At 38.0% G+C, this 22,035-nt stretch overlaps 1 protein-coding gene across 13 annotated transcripts in view; it reads right to left on the bottom strand.

Moving 5' to 3' along the window:
- RYR2 (ryanodine receptor 2) overlaps nucleotides 1-22,035 on the bottom strand; it is an 810,976-nt gene that overhangs the window by 439,098 nt on the left and 349,843 nt on the right. For all 13 annotated transcript variants that reach the window (XM_060406755.1, XM_060406748.1, XM_060406743.1 and 10 more), the window contains 4 exons: nucleotides 20,829-20,907; nucleotides 17,830-17,942; nucleotides 10,328-10,427; nucleotides 9,540-9,636 (listed from right to left, as the gene is read on the bottom strand). In XM_060406755.1, coding sequence (XP_060262738.1) covers nucleotides 9,540-9,636; nucleotides 10,328-10,427; nucleotides 17,830-17,942; nucleotides 20,829-20,907 — 389 coding nt within the window. The remainder of the gene's footprint in view (nucleotides 1-9,539; nucleotides 9,637-10,327; nucleotides 10,428-17,829; nucleotides 17,943-20,828; nucleotides 20,908-22,035) is intronic.

The following is a 22,035-nucleotide window of genomic DNA, read 5'->3' as shown; positions in this document are numbered from 1 at the left end:
AAGAAACTACAATTCTACAGTTAATCTTCATTGCATTTCTCCCTTTTACCTGACTGCTCACAACTCTCATTGATGATACTTTTATGACTCTTACTGTTGTTCAGACAAGTTGGATACTGGTGGTTTTAGAGCCATATATCTTTGTGAAAAATTCTCAAGAAATTTAAAACAAACCCACAGTGATGCTTTATTTTGCGAACATGTCAATATTCAATCCATAAAAGCAACATGAACAGGAAGCATGGGGAAAAAAACAAACTATATATATATATATATATTAACTTTGGTAAGCCTCATTCTCCAATTCAATTACACTTAATTGAATGGGACAATATATGCTCTTCGTTCTGGGACTCTGATTAAAACTCCCATGAGAATGCACAGTAAACAACATACATACACAAATTTAAATGTGAATAGGATTTATCCATCAGATACAGAACAGATCTGTGACTGCCAAGGCAGGGAGGGTAACAGATGGAAGGATTGGGAGTTCGGGATTAGCAGAGGCAAACTATTATATATAGGATGGGTAAACAACAAGATCCTAATGCATTATGATTTATCGCAGCAATTTCAATATAGTTCCCTATACTAATAGGGAACTATATACCATTCATTGGTATAGGGAACTATATTGAAATTCCTGCGATAAATCATAATGGAAAAGAGTATGAAAAAGAACATATATATGTATAACTGAACCACTGTGCTGTATCCCTGAAATTAACACAACAATGGAAATCAACATACTTGAAATATGTAAATATTGTGTACATATGTACATATGTAAATATGTGTAAATATGTGTAAATATGTGTAAAGATAATAAAAAGATCAATGCATCAGTATTTAGAACTGCAGTACTCATCACTGAATTGCATCTTAAATTGCTACAAGTAAGAGTCGTATTATGTATATTCAAAAACTGTCAGTGGAACAAGGCATGAGCAGATAGAGTAATTTATTTACTAACCAGGATTTACAACCAGAAATGGTCTTAAATTGCTCAGAACTAACTGTAATTTACGGTGATCTCCTTAATCAATTCAACTACTTCTCATAACAAACCAGATGTGACCTTAGTTATTAAACTTTAATAACAGAATATAATTGTGTATCAGTTCAGTTCAATTGCTCAGTCATGTACGACTCTTGTGACCCCATGGACTGTAGCATGCCAGGCTTCACTGTCCATCACCAACTCCCAGAGCTTGCTCAAACTCATGTCCATCGAGTTGGTGATACCATCCAACCATCTCATCTTCTGTCAGCCCCTTCTGCTCCTGACTTCAATCTTTCCCAGCATCAGAGTCTTTTCCAATGAGGCAGTTCTTCACATCAGGTGGCCAAAGTATTGGAGTTTCAACTTCAGCATCAGTACTTCCAATGAATATTCAGGACTGATTTCCTTTAGGATGGACTGGTTGGATCTCCACGCAGTCCAAGGGACTCTCAAGAGTCTTCTCCAACACCACAGTTCAAAAGCATCAATTCTTCACCGCTCAGCTCTCTTTATAGTACAACTCTCACATCCACACGTGACTACTGGAAAAATAGCTTTGCCTAGACAGACTTTTGCCAGCAAAGTAATGTAACTGCTTTTTAGCATGCTGTCTAGATTGGACATAGCTTTTTTCCAAGGAGAAACAGTCTTTTAATTTCATGGCTGCAATAACCATGGCTGCAGTGATCTTGGAGCTCAAAAAAATAAAGTCTGTCACTGCTAACATTGTTTCCCCATCTAGCTGTCATGAAGTGATGGGACTGGGTGAAAATGATCTTAGTTTCTTGAATGTTGAGTTTTGAGCCAGCTTTTCACTCTCCTCTTTCACTTTCATCAAGAGGCTCTTTAGTTCTTCTTCACTTTCACCCATAACAGTGGTGTCATTTGTGTATCTGAGGTTATTGATATTTCTCCCAGCCGACTTGATTCCAGCTTGTGTTTCATCCTGGCCAGCATTTCCTATGATGTAGTCTGCATAGAAGTTAAATAAACAGGATGACAATACACAACCTTCTTGTACTCCTTTCCCAACTTGGAACCAATCCATTGTTCCATGTCTAGTTCTAACTATCGCTGCTTGACCTGCATATACATTTCTCATAAGGCAAGTAAAGTGGTCTGGTATTCCCATCTCTTTCAGAATTTTCCACAGTCTGTTGTGATACACAGAAAGCTTTTGGTGTAATCAATAAAGCAGAAGTAGATGTTTTTCTGGAAATCTCTTGCTTTTTTGATGATACAGCTGCTGCTGCTAAGTCGTTTCAGTCATGTCCGACTCTGTGCGACCCCATAGACGGCAGCCCACCAAGCTCCTCTGTCCCTGGGATTCTCCAGTCAAGAACACCGGAGTGGGTTGCCATTTCCTTCTCCAGAGCATGAAAGTGAAGAGTGAAACTGAAGTCGCTCAGTCATGTCCGATACAGCAGATGTTGCCAATTTGATCTCTGGTTCCTCTGCCTTTTCTAGATCCAGCTTGAACATCTGGAAGTTCAAGAATCATGTACTGGTGAAGCCTGGCTTGGAGAATTTTGAGCATTACTTTGCTAGCGTGTGAGATGAGTGCAATTGTGCAGTCATTTGAGCATTCTTTGGCATTGCCTTTCTTTGGAACTGGAATGCAAACTACCTTTTCCAGTCCTGTGGCGACTGCTGAGTTCTCCAAATTTGCTGGCATACTGAGTGCAGCACTTTCACAGCATCATCGTTCAGGATTTGAAACAGCTCAACTGGAATTCCATCACCTCCACTAGCTTTCTTGGTAGTGATGCTTCCTAAGGTCCACTTGACTTCGCATTCCAGGATGCCTGGCTCTAGGTGAATGATCACACCAGCATAGTTATCTGGGTCATGATGATCTTTTTTTGTATAGTTCTTCCGTGTATTCTTGCCACTTCTTAATATCTTCTGCTTCTGTTAGGTCCATACCATTTCTGTCCTTTATTATGCCCATCTTTGCATGAATTGTTCCCTTGGTATCTCTAATTTTCTTGAAGAGATCTCTAGTCATTCCCATTCTGTTGTTTTCCTCTATTTCTTTGCATTGATCACTGAGGAAGGTTTTCTTATCTCCCCCTGCTGTTCTTTGGAACTCTGCAGTCAATTGGGTATATCTTTCCTTTTCTCTGTCGCCTTTAGTGTCTTTTCTTTCCTCAGCTATTTGCAAGTCCTGCTCAGACAACCATTTTGTCTTTTTTGCATTTTTCTTGGGCATGGCCTTGATCACTGCCTCCTATACAATGTCACGAACTTCCATCCATAGTTCTTCAGTTACTCTGTCCATCAGATCTAATCCCTTGAATCTACTGGTCACCTCCACTGTATATTCATAAGGGATGTGATTTAGGTCATACCTGAATGGTCTAGTGATTTTCCCTACTTTCTTCAATTTAATTCTGAGTTTGGCAATAAGGAGTTCATGATTTGAGCCACAGTCAGCTCCCAGTCTTGTTTTTGCTGACTGTATAGAGCTTCTTCATCTTTGGCTGCAAAGAATATAACAAATCTGAATTCGGAATTGACCATCTGGTGATGTCAATGTGTAGAGTCTTTTCTTGTGATGCTGGAAGAGGGTGTTTGCTATGACCAGGTGCATTCTCTTGGCAAAATTCTGTTAGCCTTTGACTGGCTTCATTTTGTACTCCAAGGCCAAATTTGCCTGTTACTCCAGGTACCTCTTGACTTCCTCCTTTTTCATTCCAGTCCCCTATGATGAAAAGGATATCTTTTTTTGGTGTTAGTTCTAGAAGGTCTTGTAAGCCTTCATGGAACCATTCAATTTCAGCTTCTTCAGCCTACTGGTTTCAGGATAGACTTGGACTACTGTGATATTGAACAGTTTGCCTTGGAAACAAACAGAGATCATTCTGTCATTTTTGAGATTACACCCAAGTACTGCATTTCAGACTCTCTTGTTGACTATGAGGGCTACTCCATTTCTTCTAAGGGGTTCTTGAACACAGTAGTAGATATAATGGTCATCTGAATTAAATTTGCCCATTCTGGTCCATTTTATTTCAGTAATTCCTAAAATGTTGATGTTTACTCTTGCCATCTCTTGTTTGACCACTTCCTATTTACCTTGATTCATGGACCTAACATTCCAGGTTCCTATGAAATATTGTTCTTTAGAGCATCAGACTTTACTTCCATCACCAGTCACATCCACAACTGGGTGTTGTTTTCGTTTTGGCTCTGTCTCTTCATTCTTTCTGGAGTTATTTCTCCACTCTTCTCCAGTAGCATATCAGGCACCTACCAACTTGGGGAGTTCATCTTTCAGTGTCATATCTTTTTGCCTTTTCATACTGTGTATACATATATTTCATACATATAGTTGTGTATAGCCTGGCTATAAGAGTTATAAGTTAAAAGAAAGGTCTACATATTACCCTGGAACTTCTCCAACTCTCACATTGCTGTCAAAAGTCAATTTTTACTTCTTTTTAAAAAGTGAATCAAAATATATTTTTTAGGTTGTTACTATGTGTTTCTCATACAGAGTCCTACCAATTAAAGAAAAGTTGCCTCCTGGCTGTGCTTTCCTTTGCCATCCCCTCATTCTGTAAGACATTGAAATTGACTTATGGTAAGGATAGAGGGAGAGAAAGACATTTATAAACAAACATGTGAAAAAAAACAGTGCTCTGTAAACATAAAATTTAAGGACTACTTTTATCATTATTTGCAAGTAATCACTCAATTTCACTGTGTAATCAAGATATTAGATAACCCTCCTTCTTAAGCAAGACCCTTCATGCTCCTGGCCTATTTCTAACTTATTTTCTCCCTCAATTCATGACTTGATATCCATTTTCATTTAATTTTACCCATGTAAACATCCTGTACAAGGGGCATTAGAAATGTGCTCTTACTGACATCACTGCCTAAAGAGAGCAATATGTTGATCTGAATGCATGTTGAGATTAATTTGACACAGAAATAATCAACATTAAATCAAGAATAATACTGGAAGTACATTTAGAATGGATAAACAACAAGGTCCTACTGTATACACCGTATAGGAAACTATATTGAATATCCTATTATAAAATATAATGGAAAAGAATATAGAAAAGAATATGTTTATATGTATACAAAAAGTTATATGTATATAACCAAGTCACATTCTTACAGGAAGATTGGCACAACACTGTACATCAACTATAATTAAATAAGAAATTTAAAAAGAATAATACCAGGGTGGGGGAGTAGTCTTCAGTAAGGATGCAATGGAAAACTGGACCCAGAACAACATCAAAATGTCTTTGACATTTCCCCAAGCTCTCTCAGAAATGATTAATAACTAACAATCTAAAGAATTAGCAGGAGACATTCTCATTCTAAGTGAACTAAGTCAGGCAGAGAAAGACAAATTTAATATGACATCCCTTATATATGGAATCTAAAAAAATGAGACAATCGAAGTTATTTACAAAACAGAAACAGACTCACAAAATAAACTTATGGTTACCAAATGGAAAAGGTGGAGGGGGGGATGGACAAGTTAGAAGGTTGAGATTAACACTCACACGATATAAAATAATCAACAAGGACCTACTGTATAGCATAGGGAACTCTACTCAATACTCTGCAATAGCCTACATGGGGAAAGAATCTGAAAAAGAATAGATACATATATATGTACAGCTGAATCACTTTGGTCCACACCTGAAAACTAACACGACATTGTAAATCAGCTATATCCCAATATAAAATAATAATTAAAAAAATAAAGGACTCCCTTCTCCCAAAAAATGAGTTAGCAGGAAATCTGCTCTATAAGTATCATGTTTCATAAAACACCTCTTTAACATACAGATTCTCTGGAATTCCTGGTGATCCAGGAGTCAGAACTCTGCTTTCACTGTAGGGGCATGGGTTTGACATAACCGTGCAATGCAATTAAAAAAAAAATTCTCTAATATCCAAGAGAGGTGGAAAACTGAAGTCACTGCCAGTGAGCTTAGTCCAGGAAATCTAGGATGTATCTGATGCTGATTATTCTCATTTGAAAATGAGAATTAAAACAAAAACTACACTCATCCATTCCTGGGTTCTAAATCTGATCAAGAAAGGGGTCCTTCTCCACCACATACCTACCACATTCAGTTCGGAGGATTTTCTTTGATATAGTTTAGCTTCTCTTTCTCTAAAATCTATGCTCTACCATTCTTTATGCTTCCATATCTGACTAAATGCTGTTCTTCTAAATAATAGTGATAACAGTAACAACAAAACCAATAATACATTTGTTGATCTCTTAATATGCATTAAGATTTTATGTGCATTTTCTTGTTGAATCTTCACAACCATCCCATGAAGTAGCAGGTAGTATTTAAACTGCATTTTATAGAGAAGAAAAATCATGTTTACAGAAATTTAGTCATCTTCATGAGTCACACAACTACTAAGGGGCAGAGGAGAGGCCCACTCCTAGGTCTGTCTAATTCTACATCCCTAATCTCTACAGTGACTGTACAAACAGTAGAAGGGCTCAAAAAATCACTTGGCTTAAGTGCTTGATTTAACAAGTCAGAAATTAAGACTCCAAAGACTATGGCAGTGTCTCTTTGCTCCTAAGTTTCTAGGATTACATCATAGCATCGAACACATCTACACCAACAATCCTCCTTTGGACTCCATAACTTCCCTGGTTCTCCACTTCCATTCTGGCTTTCTAGCAACTCTCCTTTGCCTGCCCATGTTCTAAGTGTCAGCCTTCTCTAGGACTCCATCCTCAGCCTCTTCCCTGGTTTGTCTATGTCAAGGTTTTGCAGACTGCAAAAACATTTATTTTTTTAATTGGAGTATAATTGCCCTAAAATATTGTGTTGGTTTCTGCTGTACAACAATGTGAATCAGCTATAAATATACGTATATTCCCTCCTTTTTGAGCCTCCCTCCCTCCTCCCCATTCCACTACTCTAGGTCATCACAGAGCACCAGGCTGAGCTCCCTTTGATATACACAGCAGCTTCCCACTCTCTATCTCTTTTACACACTGTAGTATATACATGTTAATGCTACTCTCTAAATTCTCCCCACCTTCTCCCACGTTATATCCATAAGTCCGTTCTCTATGTCTGCATCTCTATTCCTGCCCTGCAAATCGGTTAATCAGTACCATTTTTCTGGAGTCTCATACAACAGTCTTCTCTTTCTGACTTACTTCATTCTGAATGACAGACTCTAGCTTCATCCACATCATTATAAATGGCATAATTTCATTCTTTTTTATGAAAAGAAAGAAAGAAAGTAAAGTTGCTCAGTTGTGTCTGACTCTTTTTGACCCCATGGACTGTCGCCTACCAGGCTCCTCCATCCATGGAATTTTCCAGGCAAGAGTACTGGAGTGGGTTGCCGTTTCCTTCTCCAGGGGATCTTCCCAACCCAGGGATCGAACCCAGGTCTCCCGCACTGCAGGCAGATGCTTTACCATCTGACCCACCAGGGAAGCCCTATTCTTTTTTATGGCTGACTAAAATTGCATTATATATATGTAACATAACTTCTTTATCCATTCATCTGTCGATGGACATCTAGGTTGCTCTTAGCATACTTTTTAAAGCTATGCCCAAGTTGCTCAACATACCCCTCTAATTACAGTTCCTTACTCTCTATATAGGGCTTCCATTTCTTCAACTACCCTACATGCACCTGTGATTCATATCCAACTCAAGCCTTGTCTAAGTTAAAGATTCAAAAATTTCAATTTCCCATAGTCCCTTTATTTCCCACGACCCTTTGTACTCACCAGTGTCCAAAATCTCATTCAGTCCTTCATACCATATTTGTATATCTCCTACAATCTTTAACATCATCTCTCTTCCTTTGAATCAGAGACATCAGCTCACCCTTAAATCTGATACTCTCTCTCAGCGACCATATTGAGTTCATCCTTAAACCAGTCAATCAATCTGACCTGAAATGTCTCTGGACCAGGCCATCCTATTCTAATGGCCACTGTCCAAGCTAAGCTTCTCCTTTTCTCTCACATGAATGACTATATCAGCCTTCTGATTTAATTGGATTGGTTTCCCCGATCCACAATCTCTCTACCTTTGGTCTAAGGTCCTCTTGTTCATCACAGCAACACTTTTCAAAGATATTGACTATGTTATCCCTGCTCATCCCCACACACTCCTTCCCAACTCACTCAGAGTAAGAGCCAGCCCATGCTTATGGCACTAAGGAGCCTTCAAAAGCTGATCCAACTCCTACCTCCTGTCTAGTTTCTATCCTCCTTCCATCCTGCCCCTCATCACTCCACAATAATTACTATTTCCAGGACACACTTCTGTTCGTATTTTTCTTTGGAATTAATCCCTCAAAACAACAGCTTTTTTAAGTCCCTCTCATTTTCATACAAACCCTTATCAACACCATCAACATCTTCTTCCAAGCCTACTATAAGCAGCACTTTTTAGTTTGGGGAATTTTTCCAGGCTCTGCATTTCACACTTCACCATAACTAGCTCTGTCTGGTAAGAGAGGTTAAGACCAGTATCCAGGTCTCAGACGGATTTTTCCCAAAGTTAAACAGCTATTTAAATGATGGCTATTAATTTTCTACATGTTTTCATTTCTAAATATTCATATATTATTAGAAATCTCCACCAAAAGACTTAAAGCCATGAAATAAATCACCCAGATCATGCCTTCTCTCACAGTCATCTCTTATGCATCCTACCATATCCATTCATTAATTTGTGAGGTAAATGAAACATTCAAATCACCCTAAATGTTTTTATGGTTTTTTTTTTTATTACTTGTGCATTTTCTCCTGTGATCCAGACTACTTCTATCTTGGCCCAGTGCCAAATAATATTAACACAAGAGCAGTATTAAAATCACATAAAATATTAGGGGAAATGATTAACTTTTTTACTTATGTCAGGTGGCACTGGTGGTAAAGAGCCCACCTGCCAATTTAGGAGACATAAGGGACATAGGTTCGATCCCTGGGTCAGGAAGATCCCCTAGAAGAGGGCATGGCAACCCACTCCAGTGTTCTTACCTAGAGAATCCCATGGACAGAGGAGCCTCGTGGGCTATAGTCCATAAGATCACAAAGAGTAGGACATGACTGAAGCAACTCTGCACACACATCAGTCAATGGGAGGTAACAGAAAAAGGTCCTAAACTTCTGAGCACTTTGAGAACGCTGACTTTGAAACTGAATTTGAGACTAAACATTCCAGAAAGAAAACTCGTTTAAAAAAAAATGCACATTTAATGAAGCCCTACGTAATTAAATGTGTTCACTCTTCCCACTCAATTTCTTGTATTCAATGCTTCTAACCATGTTTTCATTATACAAAAATTTTCAGCAACTCTACTGACAGGCAGTGAAAACCTAATATGAGAAAAAACTTCAGAGGAGATCAACAAATGGATCACCTCAGTGGACAGACAAACCACAGTGGCCTACTTTCTATTACATAAATGGCCTGAACAGACAGATCCTTAATTTATAAAAATTATATCAAAACATGGAAATGCGAGGCTTAAAGCACTGGGCCCAGGTACCAACCTCCGCTGCTCTTCTCCGTGTTCTCCTGAGGGGACAGTGAGGCATTCATCCAAGTGTCCATGAAGCAACCTGAGGACGTCACCACCAATCAGATACCCTAGAAGGATCGAAACGCAGTCACATTTGAACTGTCATCATATATCGAAAGCTGAACAGATCATCTGATCTGATTTCCTATTTTCACAGACAGAGACACAGATGTCTGGTGAGGAGTAAGTACTGGACTGAAATAGCAGAGATGGGTGGGGTCACCTGCCTTCCACCCCTGGGCCCTGGGTTTCCAAGTCCCACAGTCAGTGATATTCCCACTACTATACATGACCTCAGCCTCATAAAAGCCTCCACTAAACATACAAGCCTGAATAGGCTCAGATTTGAACTTATGTAAGTGAGAAGAATCAGAACAAACTGATACATCCCAAGAAAACCCTAATGCCCAAGCACTGCTGTGATCCAGCACTAAGTCACACACCCTGGAAGATGAGAAATCTTGACGTTAGCCTAACCAAGCAATACCCTGAGGCCAAAACATAGAGAAAATAACCCCTAGAAAGCTACAACTCAAAGTACTAAAGTTGACAATAGCATAAAAGTAAGGAGAGCTAAATCTTAACACAAACTTCACTTTTAAGTAGCAATTAAAATCAGTTTTCTTAAATGTCAAATATCTTCATTATAGAATATTTTGACACAAACAGCTCTAATTTATTCGCTCATTATCACAGTTCCAAAGATGACTCTCAACTCTGTATCAGGGACCAGCCTCCTAATGGAAGTGCAGTCTTTACCTTGGGCTGCTTCACTTCCTGAGCTGATGGGCGCCACGCTCCAGAGGGTCTGCTGGAAAGCAGCATCCACGTGCAAGCTGCCGTTACCGTAAGACAAGTGCTGCAGTAGAGGCAAAAGGAGGCATCACTACAGGCTCTGGGTGCATCTTAACAGGCAAGTGCTTCTGGCCACCCTAACTGCACGCTGCAGATTTGGAAATGTCCACAGAGAACCTCTGCTTCAATCCTGCCACTGAAAAATGAAGAGACTAGTAGAATAAAAGCTAAGAGTTTATATCTGACTTTGGGTATTTTTCAGCTTCCTTCTAAGCATTACTAACTCAAGTCACTAATTGGAAAACATACAAAGCAATAAAATTAATTTGTGAAAATGGATTATTCTGTTGTAAAGGCCTACTGTACAGACAGAGGGCATTTATCATTAAAACTACAATTAAGTTTTTACATCTCACACCATGACAGTGTTTTGACAGTGAAGTAGGTGAAATCTATAGGACTGATATGTCTTGGTTTTACACGGTCCTTTAGGAAACTTTATCTACAATTGACATAATAGCCTTTAGATGGCAATACTTCCTAATAGGTATCAAAAATCAGGACAGTGAATGTCCTTCAAAATTCATTCATTTCAAATTTCAGATGTTCCTGCTTAAAATCAAATGTATTAAAAGATGGTCATATTTGACATCTTTAAGAGCCATAATTGATAAGCTCCAAAATGATAAGTAAAGAAAAACAAAATTATGAGAATAACCAAATGCCTTGCTTATTTCATTAACCATTACCTGGCTGCTGCTGGGACAACCACCTCTTCTCTCAGAATCATCTGAGTAAATATCACCAACATTCCTACAATATTCCTGCAACATTTTCCAATTTTGACAGCAGCTTAAGCTTTGAAAGACTTTAATTGCACTAGAACTTTTTTCAGGAATCTGACTCTCCTAGTTACATAAAGAGCAGCCACAGCATGAAAAGTCACACTGGTATATGTCACAGGTCCTTTTAATACCCAAAGGTCTCTCCTGCCTAAGTATACAAATATTTATTATATATATAATAGTTATATTAAATACACTAAGTCACCAGCACACGTAGGTACTTCATTTCCTTTCTCTTAAAAACAAAACCAAGGAAATTTGTGACATTTGACATGCATGTAATTATCTAGACAATAATTGTTTCAGTCAGTAAGATTAAGAGTGAATGCATCAGATTCAGCAATAACATGCTCTTACCCCTCACCCCACACCCTCCTATTCACCTGAACCTGTCACTCTTAAGCAACATTTCAGCTGAAATGCCTTTACTGAATTAATTTCTTCTCTGATGTGTTAAAATTCTTAACTGTTCACAAAGAAATCATATTCCAGCCGCATATACTTAGAAACAGAATGAGACATGTGCCTACAGACAGGGCAGGTGCCAGATCAAGGACCTTGTTGGGAATAAGGAGCCACTGCAATGAAAAAACAAGAGAGGAAGGAGCACCACAATGTAATTTTCAAATCATTTCTAAGCCTGAAAGTCAAAGTGTTCATTGCTTAGTTCTGTCTGACTCTCTTTGTTACTCAATGGTCTGTCCATAGAGTTCTCTAAGCAAGAATACCGGAGTCGGTAGACAGTCCCTTCTCCAAGGGATCTTCCCAACCCAGGGATCGAACTAGGGTCTCCTCCATTGCAGGCATGTTCCTTACCGTCTGAGCTACTAGGGAAGCCCAAGATACACAATAAATATAAGCATACAAATAGGAAAACCTCAGCCTGTTGGAAAAAAGTTTTTAAAAAATGTCCTTAAGATCATATTACACCATTTAAAGTTATCTAAATAATGTCCACTCTTCTCAAAGAAATATTCTCTAGGCATAACTCTTTTGGATGCCTCTGTTTAATTTTGCCACTTCACCAAGAAAGGTAAATCTGCACGAGAACCACACTGTTTGTGAATTCACAGGTCTGTGATGTTAAATATTCAAGGCAGTAACAGTTTCAGGAACTAACACCAAGATGAGTTATCCTTAAAGCAAAAACAGATGTCCAAGGTTGAAAGCACAGTTGGCCTTAGGCTGAAACATGTAACTGCTCAACGTACACCCCCTTCAGGGCACTGGAGGGACTTGGGAGAGTCATCTGCTCCCTTCTATCACCCTGATTTGCATGTTAGTGACTCAAGAGTTCTCAGACACATGAATCATCTGAGGAGCTTGCCCAAAAAAGGAAGATGTGGGGAATTTCCTTGGCAATTCAGTGGTTAAAACTCCACCTTCCAATGCAGGGGGTTGCAGATTTGATTCCTGGTCTGGGAGCTATAATCCTACATGTCTCATGACCAAAAAAGCAAAACAAAAGAGAAGCAATACTATAACAAAATCAATAAAGACATTTAAAATGGTCCATATTAAAAATCTTATTAAAAAGACAAATTTGAATTCATGAGGTGGGACCAGTGCAGGGGAGGTGGGGGGTTGGGCAACCAAGGCCACTAATCCAAGAAGCATGCTTTGAGTAACAAGACTTTGTATGATAGAAGCACACAATCTCAGGCTTAGAGAAGACACTATAAATCCCCTCCCAGAGTTCTCAGTCTGGACTCCACTTTGATACTTTCTGTTTCCTTTGTAATCCAGTGTATATATTGTATGCATTTTAAAAGCTAATGAGACAAGGAATATCTGACTGCCCAAAAGGTCCAAAGCACAAAAATTTTTAAGAATATCCAAAATTAACCTTTATCTGAGGCCTTCATTCACTCATTTATTTCTCTCTCATTAAGGGCCAGGCACTTGGGCCCTACTGACATGACACTCTGAAAAAATGATCCTCCAGCGACAGGGAACACAAATAAACAAGATATATCACCCTTCAGACTTCATTTTTTTAATTCTGAGAAAAATAAAAAATGAGAGACACAGTCTATGTTTTCAATACCTGTGCCACAGAGGGGGAAAAAAAATAGGTGATTGCTGTTTTTCTAGCTATCAATATTTTTATGCAACTTGAGACAACTCGGTAACTTATACAGAAACCACCTAGCATTTCTTATCAGAAATAAAGAGGTTGGTACGAGAGAAGGAAATTTTTATGAGCCTTAGAATAGCTTTCTTTTAAGCATTTTTCATCAGTCTTTCGATTGTGAGGTTCTGCTTTTCCCAATTTACTTTTAGACAGTTGTTTGGTAATATTTTCTTGGATTTTAAAAAAAATCTGTTGCTATAGGTAACAGAGAAAATTATTTAAAAATCAATATTTCAAATGAGAGCAATCCAATCCATGGGTTGAAAATTCATGTGCATACCAGGGTGATTTTATCTCTTTCTAACACAGGTAAGAGTTGTTTTACATGCTTTATTCTGTTCAGTTTGAAATAGATTCACAGTAATAGCTATTTGATCATGTTTCCTCTCTTTTAAATTGTATCATTCTCTTATAATTTAAGCTGCTTTGCTAAAGCCTTCTTTTTAAAAAATTAAATCATTCCAATGGAGAAAAAGAATTCCACACCCCACCCAACCCACCCACCCCACCCCCACCTTGGATATTCCTGAAAAGAGGATGAAGGTATCATTTTTTATATTAAAATATGAAACAGCAAGCTTGGAAAAACATTATTTTGGATAAGGGGTTTACAATCTTTTCTGGAGATCAGATCCTTTATTCCTAGGAAATCCTGTAAATAGGTTCAACCCTTCAAGCAGAAGGTGGAGCACCCCAGGAGAAGCCTGGGGCTCCAGGAGTCCAGCACAGTGCCCTCTTCCATCCAAGGAGAGAGAAAAATCAGTCCTTCAATCAGTTTCAATCAATTTACCATCCCAACAGATGTAACCTTGACTAGAGCAGCAAGTAAACAATTAGATAGTTTAACCTTAGCTTAACAAAACTGTTAGTGAAGGGAAATTAGATCAAAGGCCAACTGACAGCAATGACTTAAAAAAAAAAAATCCACAAGTGGCAATGTTTATTTTCAGTGTGTGTGTTAGTCGCTCAGATGTGTCTGACTCTTTGCGACCCCATGGACTGTAGCCCACCAGGGTCCTTTGTCCATGGGATTCTCCAGGCAAGAATACTGGAGTGGGTTGCCATTTCCTTCCCCAAAAGGGCTGATGAAAGTGTGTAAAATCAAGATGAGATTTATTTTCAGTAGTTAGTTATACCAGTTGTGTTTTCAGTCAAATTTCTCAACTAATTTTTAACCATATCAGAACCTTCTCAGCATATGACTCTTGCTTACACACAATAGATCTTTATTTAAAATCAACTGTTACATCAGAGTCTGTTTACTACTTACTTCCCCTCTTTCTCTTCTTCTGGTTAAATATCTAAAGATCCTTTAACTTTAGGTACAAATCTCCCAGGTAAATAATGATAACAATTTTTAGAAGTGTCATAGAGCTAAAAGCCATGTCTGGATTAAGCATTCAATTCTCTTGATATCCCTGTGAATGGAGCTATTACCTGGATCCAGAAGATGAAGAAACAGAGTTTGAAGAGGTTATGTGATTGGCCCAAGCTCATGCTTACTGGACTCTGTACTAACAAACAAGTGTGTATATGTGAGAATATATGCAATCCATTTTCAGTTATTCACGTTCAGTATGTGGATTATTCCACCGCTACTGTTTATTCCAACAACTTTTGTTGCCTCACTTTTTACCCCTTCACTTGCTCCAGATCCTTCTAACTAAGCACCATGTGGTCCTAGAATCCATAAACATAAGACTTCATATTCTTACTATAATCACCCACCTGGAAATGAAAGGTAATAATTAACTATGCCTAAATCCATTCAAACATCCCTCAGCATCTGTAACCTAAACTCGAACACTAAGTTACTGTCTTAATGGTATTCTCCTATAGTTCCATGGGCTTAGTCTGTTTTTTCACTACTTTTTCAAGAGCAGAAACCATGTGTAATATGTGGTTGTTCCTCTGGTTTCTATTCTTATATGTGAGGTCCACAAAGATAATCACTAAAATCACTGACTTCGTCACCAAATGAAAGTAACTGAAATTTTAACAATCTGCTTGGTCAACTATCTGTAGTTTTGTGTTTTTTTAAAATTTACCTATTTTTTTAATTGAAGGATAATTGCTTTAAAGAATTTTATTGTTTTCTATCAAACCTCAACATGAATCAGCCATAGGTATACCTATATCCCCTCCTTCTTAAACCTCCCTCCCATCTTCCTCCCCATCCCACCCCTCTAGGTTGATACAGAGCTCCTGTTCGAGTTTCCTGAGCCATACAGCAAATTCCACTTGGCTATCCATTTTACATATGGTAATATAAGTTTCCATGTTACTCTTTCCATACATCTCACCCTCTCCTCCCCTCTACCCAAGTCCATAAGTCTGTTTTCTATGTCTGTTTCTCCATTGCTCCCCTGCAAATAAATTACTCAGTACCATCTTTCTAGATTCTGTATATATGCATTCAGTTCCATCCAGTTCAGTTGCTCAACAATATTTATCTTTCTCAAGGTTATCAGAGGAACAATCCTGGAAGTGCAGTGGTTGAGACTCCACCGTTCTATGCAGGGAGTGCAGATTTAATTCCTGATTAGGGAACTAAGATCCTACGTGAAGGGCAGTGTGGCCCAAAAACATATATATATATATATCTATATATATTTTAAAAGGTTATCAGAAAAGGAATGTAAATAAACTGGCTAAAATGTAGCTTGATCTGTAAATGTAATTAGTCATGAAGCTCATTTATTTTCCAAGGTAACAGAGGGGAACCTCATGCATTACAATTACTACCATTGTTTGTACAGTGGTCTTTAATTCCAAGAATGTTCAAAATTATCCTCTCATTGCTTCATCACAGTAACTGTGATGTTAGGGATAACTGTCAGTCACCATTTTGCAATGAGGAAGCCAGAATTCATGGAACTATGTGATTCAAGAACTAGCGGTAGAATTGACACATGAAAGCCCTGGCCCCAGTGAGATTCTGAATTTTCTACTCCTTCTGTGCATACTGACGCCGTCCTTTCAAACTCTGCTCTGTAGTGGAGAGAACAAGTCGTACAGCAAAAACATGCATAGTTATGCACAAATAGAAACAAGATAGATGTAGAATTTATACACTGAGATGCAAGCATGAATTATTTTTATTACTGCTATTGGTTTCCAAGTAAAATGACATTTCGAAATGTCTGCCTCCTGATCAAACTACATCACCACCACATACGCAGCACGGGCACACAGCAAGCGCTTAATAGAAGCTTATACAAGCTGGCACAATACAAGCTGGCACAATACAAGCTGGCACACTTGCGTTGTCCTAGAAATGTGCGTGGCGTCTGTTTCCACCTATACTGGTTAAAAAAAAGGAGAGCGATGCTCCAGGCCTCCCTTTAGCTCTGCATTATTAGCTGCTTCATTCAATAGTTCTTGTCAGTTACATGAGGCCTCGTTTCACCACTTCCCGGTCTTCCTCATTACTTCTTCCCTCGAAATCAAGTAAACCTACACCCTTCCTCCTAGCAATGTTTTGAAAATTGGAATTAATTGTATCGGTTAGCAAAAACTTAACCCACAAGACCCACTCTATTAAGAGCCTCATAGAGCCAAGGGGTAACAACTACTTCCTTAATTCAAAATTGCATGCAAATATTTTGATTTAAGGAAGTGGAAATAAACTCATGCTAACTGATAGAAAGTGTAACTGCAACAATGCTCTGTTTCTGATTTTCGTTTCAGTCATCATCCACTATGATGTCTGGGATTTTTTTATGTGATATTCATGTAGAGTTTGTAATACTCCATTTTATATTTGTTCACTTTCTCAACTTTAAAATAAAAACTATTTTGCCCTGATTATCTTATATACTTCCACTCAGTGTAATCTTTTGTGAACTTCTTCATATGATTATTTTTACCAAAAATACAATTTACTGAATAAGTTAAATTAAATAGATATTGGCTTTACCACAAAAATAAAATAAAATTAAAAAACACCTCCTCTGATTAAACATAAACTTCTTTCTTTAATCTTTCATTTCCAGCCCTTTTCCTCTGGAACAATGCAATGTCAGTGAGAGAATTAAACTGCGTCTTGTTTATTTCTCCTTTCTTAGCATGACAAGTGTTTCCCCTATTAATAATTTGCTTTCATAAATATCAAAATAGGTAATCACAGCCTCATTAATACAGCCTTCTCTTTGGGCACAAAATAACGTTTGTGGAATTTCAAATTCCTGATTGGATTGTGTTTACATGCTATTGATAAAATGATCCAAGAACAGGCTCTATCAATGTCATGAACATACATATCCAGGGCATGAGGAAAGTCTGAGTAAATAATCCTGCTAAGCCTCACTTCCACACGTCACATCAGTTCCTCTACTTATGGAGTTATTATAACTGACCAAACAGAGATACAGGTTTGTTTCTAAGCAATTTTCCTAGATAATTGGCAATCCCAGCTTTAAAGGATCATTTTACTGACCTGTCACTTATCTGATTCCCAAGTACACGATCTCACTTTCCACACTTACCAGGTACCTTTCAGAGGACACGCTCACTAAGATGAGGTCATCTCCAACCCGCACTTTTTCTCCTTCTGAGCGCTGCTTAGAGGCAGGATGGATGGTCCACCAACAAGCTTCACCTGCAGGATGATTGACAAGGGAAACACAAAGAAGTGCCTTAGTTTAAAACTTGACGTTCTTGGCCAGTGACTCCAAAATAAGAGAGAGAAATGAAATAAATCTTCAAAATTAGTCTCCTGAAAATAAAACTGTCCTGTTTCCACAAACTTTAGAAATTTGAAGTAGAATGCAAATTCACCTCACAGACCATGAAAATCAAAAGAATTAGGACAAATTAGCTTTAGAATCTAAAAAAAGAGTGAATATACGTTTAAATGACTCAGTGTGCTCCACACCTGAAACTAACACATCATTGCAAATCAACTGTGCTTCAGTGAAAATGTAAAAAGAAGAAGAAAGGGAGGGAGACACAGTGACATGCAAAGAGTCTGCTCATAGCAAGTGACTGTGACATTTGGGGAAGCATGGAGTCTCTTTCCCCCACCAAGAACTCCTTTGAAAGGATATTTATTTATGCCAACATAAGACCAAATTCACCAGCCACACTGATTCAACTCCGTTCCTCAGACAATCACATGTCACTAAGCAGCTCACATGGCTCCTTCCAATTATATCCAGTTTTTTACCACTTGATTTTCAAAAGGATTTGGGGTTTTGTTATGTGACAGTTATACTGTGATAATTAAAAAGCTTCTAATTTGGGTGGATAGTGATTCAAAGTGAGTTCAAATACTGTCACGTAAGTTTTACTAACTACCCTGCGCCTTATTTTAAAATATAGCAGTTTCTATTAATTTAGAAGTAAAATAAAAGAGAATCCTACAGAATTGTCTGGGATACATTCTAAAAAGATACATTATAAAGCTATCTGAGTAAACACAAATTAAATAATTTCTTCTAGAACAAGTCAAGCATAAGCCTTATGAACCATATAACTGTTGTCCATTCTTCGGTCCCATCATCAAGGATTTAAGTGTAAGCAGGCAATTCTTCAATCTGTTCATGGTTCCTTTCAAACCTAAATATACGTTCTATTGCAAAAAGTGAATAGTTTTAGTGATGCATTTGTGCTTGTGTGCTAAGTTGCTTCAGTTGTGTCCGACTCTTTGAGACCCTATCAACTGGAATCCATCAGGCTCCTCTGTCCATAAGATTCTCCAGGCAAGAATACTGGTGTGGGTAAGCCAAGCTCTCCTCTTGGGGATCTTCCTGAGCTAGGGATCAAATCCATGTCTCTTACGTCTCCTGCACTGGAAGGTGGGATTTTTTACCACTAGTGTTACCTGGGAAGCCCCATCTAATAATTATCACTCTCTTTCTCTGTGCCTCCAACTTTATTATTTCTCCATAACACTTATGTTTAGCTTTTTTTTTTTTTAACTAATTACCAAATGCCAGAACGTAAATTCTATAATAGCAGAGAATTTGTATGTTTGATTTACTATGGTTTTGTCAGCTCCTACTAGCATTTTGGAGGCATTTGCTCAATATTTTCTTACATAAACCAGCCTTACTTGACTGTCACCTTGCAGAATTCCTTATCTTCATTCACTCAATTCACATTTTTAGAGTTGTAGGAAGTTTTTCATTCGTTCACTCAAACATTGATAAAGCACATGCTATTTGTCAACCACTGCTTTAGTAGCTGGAGATATATTAACAAATATGGGAAACAATGTATCTGCCTTATGAGTTTCATTCTGATTGAGGCAGGCACACAACAAACAATAAATATAGTACATAGTTTGGTAATTCACAATTAATACAGAGTTACAGGGAAAATAAAGTAGCATAAGGGAATTAGGGCACAGAGACAAAGATGGCCTTGTTTGGTGAGTTTCACTATTACATAATAGTATCAGTGAATGAAGACAAGTTATAGATCATGCACATGGTTTTACTTGTTTTGAGAGAGAGAACTGAAGAAGCTTTTTTACATAACTATGTGCTGAAGTAAATTATGGTGAAAAAACTGAAAAAACTAGCTAAAACACAGAGGAATGGCTGAGAATATATAGAATTAAATAAAAATGAGAGGGATATATTTATCTTTTTGGTGCCTGGGATTCTCAGAATTCCCTGTATAAGGTAATGTGTTTGTCTATTAAAAACTTAATTAGGTTGGTAAATAGAACTTTATTTTATCCATTTGTTATTCGTCACATTTTTAGAGTATGGGAAAGTATTTCAAAAAGGAGGGCAGGTGTGAGTTTCATGTCACCTATAAAAGCAACAACCTGATACAAGTTGATCTATTTCCTTCCATTTCTTTTTCTACTTGGTCCTTAATCTTTAATTCCAAAAGCAGACATGCTCATTGTAAAAAATAAAAGAATCAAATCTCATACAGAGGTGGATATAGTGTAAAGTCTTCAAAGCCTTGAGAAGAAAAACACAATAAAATCTATACTCTCCTATTTTGAGTCTTCAAAAGGACAAATATATTAATATATGTAAATAAATATATATATATATAGTATGATGACCCATGGACAAGGAAATGAAGAAGATTTTCATTTTCTGTCATTTTGGTTGAATGTTGACACTGATTACATTGTATTTGCACACTTAAAAATGTTTTTAAGATGAAATATAAAAGAAAGAAATATGCAGTAATACTTTGGAAACTAATCAGTGCACGTTAATATGGTTATCAGACAGCAGAGTCTGTTGCAAGTACTGTTTTCCTACCCAACTCCATCAAAAGAATAAAGTTTAAAGTCTAGTTTGCAAATCAAGCTAATTGTTGGGATGACCTAGCAACAGAAACAATGCACATTTCCTCCTTCTAATAAAACCTTTCCATAGTTAGTCACTGGTTTCATCCTGAAACCGTTCCTAAGAACATTCAGCCAATATATCTTCCATCAGGTCTCATGGTGTCTCCCAATCCAGTTCCTGGCATGCTCTTCTGAACAAGCTTCATCGCAGACCAAGGTGCTCACCTGTTGTATCCTCTTGCAAGCCAACATCAAAAGCCAGCTTATCAGTTGAAGACCGAGAGGTGGACAGGCAGCACAGATACTAAAAGACACAGAATCAGTAGTCGTCACTAAACATATCCCGTTCCTTCCAAGTCTAATTCTGAGCACTTAGCATTCACTGGGAGCAATGTTCTAGAGGAAATGTGGGGTTTTTTTCCCACTCAGAAAAATATTGCAGAAATATGTCCTGCAGACAAAACAAGATGAGTAACTGGGGATATGTCTCTACATCTCTCTTTATGTGATATTCATGATCATAAGCAAAAGAACAACCTGATCTGTCAGAAATCTTTATTTCAAGCAGAAATTTGAACACTATTCACTTCTATCTTCTAGTTTTATTTTCACATTTTTAAACTCTTTAAAATTCATCTAGAATTGATTGTGGTGTATAGCATATTGCTTCACTGCAGTGAGGCTTTGTCACGTGTACACCTATGTGTGTTTACCCAGGAAGAATGCAACTCTGCCCAACACCATCATCTCTGACTCCTCTCCCTGCTTCAAGTTTTCCTAACTGGATATTCTTGGACATAAAGTTTAGGATCATTTTTCTGGCCAACTCCCCTATTCCCACGCTAACCTCAAAATCTGCACTAAGTGCTACAAGACTGAGAACACAGAGATGAATCTAGTATGAGCTCAAGATACACTGTCATCTACCCCAACCAAGTGCAGTGCCTGAAAGAGCAGGAACCCTGCCAACAGGACTCAGGAACAGCTCTGGGGATTAGGCCAGCCCAGACTTCCCAGAATCACTGGACAAGTAATGCGAGACCTAGACAATCCCTACAATGGAAAAACGTCCACCCAGCTCAGCGGGTGTCTGAGTGTAAGGAGGCAGGTGATAAATGGATTGGGGATACAAGTCAAGTGGAATTTGGTGCCATGAGGGTGTAAATTCAATGAATCAGGAAAATCTGTTAACTGACTGTAAACCACTGACTCCCAAAGATATAGAAAAGATGCTTCAAAGGTCCTCAAACATATTCCTAGCTAGTTAGGAGCAGTAGCCTAATCTCAAGACATTGTGGTCTCTGAGGTTTACAGACTTTAGATCTGGCCTTTTAAATATCAATGTTAATCTGAGAAAAAGTACCAATGTTGTAATACTGACTTCCCAGATAAAAATGTAGAGTGAATCCTATTAAAGTGTTCTGTGATATTT

This window comes from Ovis aries, chromosome 25, assembly GCF_016772045.2.
Source record: "Ovis aries strain OAR_USU_Benz2616 breed Rambouillet chromosome 25, ARS-UI_Ramb_v3.0, whole genome shotgun sequence".
In the NCBI taxonomy this organism is placed as follows: domain Eukaryota; kingdom Metazoa; phylum Chordata; class Mammalia; order Artiodactyla; family Bovidae; genus Ovis; species Ovis aries.
The sequence above is the reverse complement of the archived record's forward strand: the minus strand, read 5'-3'. Positions and strand labels throughout refer to the sequence as shown.